General features: G+C 48.2%; 1 protein-coding gene across 2 annotated transcripts in view; it reads right to left on the bottom strand.

Moving 5' to 3' along the window:
• Nucleotides 1–5,556, bottom strand: part of CAPSL (calcyphosine-like) — a 28,030-nt gene that overhangs the window by 15,229 nt on the left and 7,245 nt on the right. For both annotated transcript variants that reach the window (XM_005872597.1, XM_005872596.2), the window contains exons 2-4: nt 5,202–5,338; nt 2,161–2,338; nt 1,654–1,863 (exon numbers count right to left, since the gene is read on the bottom strand). In XM_005872597.1, coding sequence (XP_005872659.1) covers nt 1,654–1,863; nt 2,161–2,338; nt 5,202–5,338 — 525 coding nt within the window. The remainder of the gene's footprint in view (nt 1–1,653; nt 1,864–2,160; nt 2,339–5,201; nt 5,339–5,556) is intronic.

Here is a 5,556-nt window from a genome sequence, read left to right as displayed (position 1 = left end):
TTCTATAATCGAAACAATGTATAACTTCAGCTCTGAGATCCCGGCAGGCTGAAAGCTGGTTTCTAGGGTTTTGTTTAGCTTCTTATTTGCAACATAGTACATAGTTGCTTAGAGTTGCAACTCAGAGGCCGGCAAGTGAGGCGGGGAACATTGGACTCTGCAGTCACTGAAGCAAGGAAGCCTCATGTTCGTTTCCAGCTGCCTGGCTGCCGGCCGCCATCTTGGCTGACAGTTAATTTGCATAAGGATATGCTGATTAGCCAATGGGAAGGGTAGCGGTCGTACGCCAATTACCATGTTTCTCTTTTATTAGTGTAGATAATTCCTGCCCAGCCAGTGTTGCTCAGCGGTTGAGCATTGACCCAGGAGCCAGGAGGTCAGGGTTTGATTCCTGGTCAGGGCACATGCCTAAGTTGCGGGTTCGATCCCCAGAAGGGGGTATGCAGGAGGCAGCCCATGGATGCTGTTCCTCTCTCATCAATGTCTCTGTCTCTCTCTCTCTCCCTCTCCCTTCCTCTCTCTCTACAAATCAATTTTAAAAATTTTTAAAAAAAGAAAAGCTATAAGTGCTGAACCTACCAAGCTATGCATTTGTAACTTGAAAACAAGAGTTAATGGAGAGGGGGTGTTTGCTTTTTTTTTGTCTCTCTTCTCTTCTCTCTCTCTCTCTCTTTCTCTCATTTTTATTGAATGCATTAGGGCAATGTCTGTTAACAATATAGGTTTCAGGTATATAATTCTACAACACATCATCTGTATATTGTATTGTGTGTTCACCAACTCAAGTCAAATCTCCTTCCATCACCATTTATCAGCCCTTTACCCTCATCTACCTCCCCCCACCCCTCTTTCCCTCTGGTACTCATATTGTTGTCTGTGTCTATGAGTTTTGTTTTTGTTTGTTGTTGTTTTTTGGCTTAATTCCTTCACCTTTTTCACCCATCCTCCTCACCCTCCTTCCCCCTGACAGCTGTCAGTCTGTTCTCTGTATCTATGAGTCTGTTTTCATTTTGTTTGTTAGTGTTTTTGTTAATTAGATTCCACATATGAGTGAAATCATATGCACTTATCCTTCTCTGACGGGCTTATTTCACTTAGCTTGAAGTTTACTGTGCTTTAGAAATGCAAGTTAATTACAAAGTCTACTAAAGATGAAATCAGAACAAATTCTGGCATTCCTTTCACTAAAGCTTCCCTTAAATGCCATTTCCGCAGAGCAAAGTGTGACGACAAATGAGAATGTGTGTAAAGCACAGCAGTGTCCTGAAAAGCCCTGTGAAAAGCCCAAAATATTGAATTATGGTCTCATTAAATATGTTTTTATAGTCTAATTTGTTGGAAAGTGTCTAGCTGTGTGTAGTACATATGGTAACATGAAATGGAATGTTTAATCCAAATACCCCGTTCTCCAGGTGATGGGTAACTAGCTGTGGGCAGATCCCCTACTGATATATGTACACACACACACACACACACACACACACTTCTTACTACTGTAATCTTCAACTTTCTAGGTAGTCACTAAGGATATGTTTTACTTCTATTTATAGCATCTGTAACATAAGTATTTTTAAGGCTTTGGGCCTACTTCCTGTATATTTACAATTACAAATTGGACAGAAGAAATTCCACTTGGATTACGCACTTACTTACCAATCCGTCTTTGTCATAGGGGGAATCAAAGTTATCCAGAAATTTCCGGAACACTTGTTCCTCAGACCAGTCTCCGTTCTGGTACTTGGGATGGTGTTTCACGTTGTACACCCCCCGGAGGTCTTCAATGGTTATGACGCCGTCTCCAGTCTTGTCTAACTTGCGGAACGCCTGCATAATCACCTCTCTTCTGGCTCTGGACATTGGGGGCTGGGTAAATAGAAAAGGCACACACAGACAGACACAACCAGATGAGCTCTTTTGTACCCCACGTGATAAACTATCTATTCCTCTCCATGATGTGTAATTAGAGGAATTAATTAGCTGAGTGCCATGACATGGTTTGTACATGACCACCCCCCCCCCAGGTCCCTAAGTCTGCTCTGCCTCTCCCGCCCATCACCTTCACAGAGCACTCCCCGCTTCTGAAAACAAAACCTCACGATCGCCAACCCAGACCACGTGAAAGTCACACTCGCCAGACCCACTGGCCCCTGGGCCACTTACTCTCAAGGTGAGCAGGAACTCGTTGAAGTCTATCGTTCCATTTCCATCTTTATCGAACCTCCGGAACAGCTCCTCTGCCTCCTCCTTTTCCATGACCACCGCGTAGTCATTTAACCCTTTCACGAATTCTTTGAAATCAAGAGTTCGGTTATTATTGTCATCCATGATTCGAAACACTCTGAAGAAAATACACACACACACACAATTTTTTCAAAAGTCACAGAGCACAAGACTTAAAAAGAAAACCACTCCCAGGGCTTTTCAAGGTGAAATACAGAAGTCTTTGGTTCTTCCCTGTGCCCTCCTCCTGACCCTGGCCAGCCTCTTCCCAGCATTTCATAAAAGCAAAAAAAAAAAAAAAGTACTTTGGGGGGAAATGTACTGTGTAATTCCAAGTAAATGACATTCTGGCAAAACTATAAAAACAGTCAAAAGATGGGGCAGGCAACAAAATGGGTGAAGCATGGGGGATTTTGCAATGAAACCGTTCTGTATGGCATACAGTGGTGGATACATGACATTACGCATTTGCTAAAGCCCATGAAAATGCACAGCACAAAGAGTAATCAGCCCTAACCGGTTTGGCTCAGTGGATAGAGCGTCGGCCTGCGGACTGAAGGATCCCAGGTTCGATTCCGGTCAAGGGCACATCCCCAGTAAGGGGGTGTGCAGGAGGCAGCTGATCGATGTTTCTCTCTCATCGATGTTTCTGACTGTCTATCCCTCTCCCTTCCTCTCTATAAAAAAATCAATAAAATATATTTTAAAAAAGAGTAATCAGTAATGTATATGGCTTTTTAAAAAATATTTAGGAGGCCAGGGGACCCCAGACGGTGACCAGTGAATCTGACTGCACTATAAAGGTTTGAGACAAGCTCCCTGAAGGGCCGGTGGGTGAGGGGCTGACTTAACCAACTTTGGAACTGAATCGAGTCGGTAAGACTACAGGGGCAAGGAGCTGCACACAGCACTCTCCTCTGCTGATAAAGGCACTTCCCATGGAGATGAGCTAATGACTGGCCCTGCTGTTCGGGTGTATTGGAATTGAACAATTAAGTAAATGGATGGCAGGTGGGGGGCCAGGTTTCTCACTGTGGGAAAGGGCATGAATCGATAAGCTAGGGGAGGAGGCCAGAATGACCTGATGCACCTGGTAATAGGTTAGAGTTGGAGACATCCGTATGAGCTCCAGTTCAGTTTGACATAAGCACCGATGATTACATATAACAACATTTATAGAAATGTAGATGTAGATAGATTAATATACACACTTATATTTCCTTGTTCTGTCAGCTCAGAGGACCTAGAAGTGACACGCCAGCAACAAGAAACACCTCTGGAGTTTAGAGCTTGGTGCCTAATACAAGTCTCCAATAACCGGAAGTGGGCTTCTTAGAGAAATTGCTGACTCGAAGATGGGAGCAGAATATATGTGAGATGAGCTTCAGTATCTCGTACCCGAAAGTAAGAAAGTGCCCCAAACAAACACACAAAACCCTACATAGATGGGGATACATCAATGGGGCCCGGGAGCCACTAGAAAGAACTCCTAAGATAAAACTAGAATAATCTGAGTAATAAATTAAAGTAGTGTTGGGTTGTAACCTAAAGTATGAAATAAATATCCATGAGTCCATATTGGTGTAAGTAAATGGTTGAATAAATAAATGTGGGGGAAGAGACAGCTTGCTCTTAAGGAAGAATTCCAAATAGATTCTGTTCACGCTCTGCCCTCGAGGAGGAAAAGCATAGTCCCCTCTGCCTACATTTTAGGGGCTTCACATAGAGGCTTCCTTCCAAAGAACGCCATAGGCAGAGGGAGGGGGAGCCAGACAGACACTGTCTCAGGCAGGTGATCAAGGTCAACACCAATAGTGAGAAATCAGGTTGACACCATGCATCCTTGAGAGGATGCTGTGGTCCCAGATAACCGTAACCCCGTCTAATCATGAGGGAAAGTGGGGAGGGACCCCCACTTGAGTTGAGGAAAGATTCAGGGAAGGGCAAGACCAGTAAAGGGGAGGGGGCAGAGGGCACAGCCCAGCAGCAGCAAAAGGCCAAGGATGAGATAGTGCCTGTTGACAGGAGACTGGCTCTCGGTGGAGGGGCTGGTAGGGTGAGGGGTGGAGACGGCAGTGGCAGCAGGAGAGATTGGACTGGATGGCCCAGGAGAGGAAGGGGGGTGGTGGTCCTGAGGGGTCTGTGCCAAGGACAATGAGGTGGACCCAGGATGAACGATGCCAAGGTTGAAGTGATATGACATGGAAGGGAAGTGGGCGGGGCTTCCCATTGGACTGTGACAGCCCGGCCACCGGGTCCCTATGCCCACAGACCTGGGCTTAGGTGAGAAAGTGGGACTGTTGAAAATGACACTCCGAGTGCTCAGCACCTGCGGGAAGTGAAGCCTCCCACAGCCTCCAGGTGTGGATCCCTGTTCAGTGACTCTTGGCCTCCTAGTCCAAACTCCTCATGAGCCCTGGAGAAGCCTGGTTCCCATGGGAGTCCCCGTGAGTCACCTGTGAGTCCCCGGATGTGCACCGTGTCCAGGGCGGGCACCAATCAGAGGTGCTTACAATCCTTCCCGCGGGGCTTCCCAGTCCCGGGGACTCCTCGCTCTATCAGAGGGCCCAGACCAGGCCCTACAGAGCTGAGGCCCCCTTGGCGCTGAGCTGTTAACCATCCCACGGGCGATTTCAGGGCCCGGGCAAGTGAGCGAGACAGGACCGCCTGAGAGTGAAACCACATTCTACAGCCATGTCTCAGTCACTGCCCTCCCCCCTCCTCCTCCAAGCCCCTGTGGTCGCAGCTTCTGGAGCCTCTCCCTGTGCCGCACTTTCTCAGAGCAGACATGGGCCCTGCCGAGTCTGGGACTAAGAACCAAACATGGTCCAGGGGATCGATTCTCCCACCCTTGGCATTGACGATGCAGGGACGGAGAGCCCAGGAAGAAGAGGCTTGCTCAAGGCCACACCGGTGTCCGCCCCGCCTGGCGTGTCCTGCCTTTCTCCTCCATGTCCCCGCCACTGGGGCCCGGGTCCTACCTGCCAAGTCCTTTGATGCCCGCGGAGCCCCGGGCCAGGCACTGCAGCCGGAGCCGCTCGATGGGGTCGGTGGCCGTGGTGAGCTTTTTCTTGGCCTGGATCGCCATCTCTCGGTCGTGGCGCGCTGTCCCCGCCATCTGAGAGGGAAGCCACAGCCCATCAGCAGAGCGCAGGCCTTGTCACCTGCCTCTGGTTGGACATTTATCTCACTCACTTCCCAAGGACACCCCCCAACCTCCCAGATTTCCCAGGCTTAGGTGTGCCCGTCACCTTCTTACTTACTTCTCTGGTCCTGAGGAATCTGATTTCTCCAACCTGGACAATAGCTTCAAACATGCGGCCATTCCTCCATGTT

Source organism: Myotis brandtii, unplaced genomic scaffold (genome assembly GCF_000412655.1).
Source record: "Myotis brandtii unplaced genomic scaffold, ASM41265v1 scaffold384, whole genome shotgun sequence".
Lineage (NCBI taxonomy): Eukaryota > Metazoa > Chordata > Mammalia > Chiroptera > Vespertilionidae > Myotis > Myotis brandtii.
The sequence above is the reverse complement of the archived record's forward strand: the minus strand, read 5'-3'. Positions and strand labels throughout refer to the sequence as shown.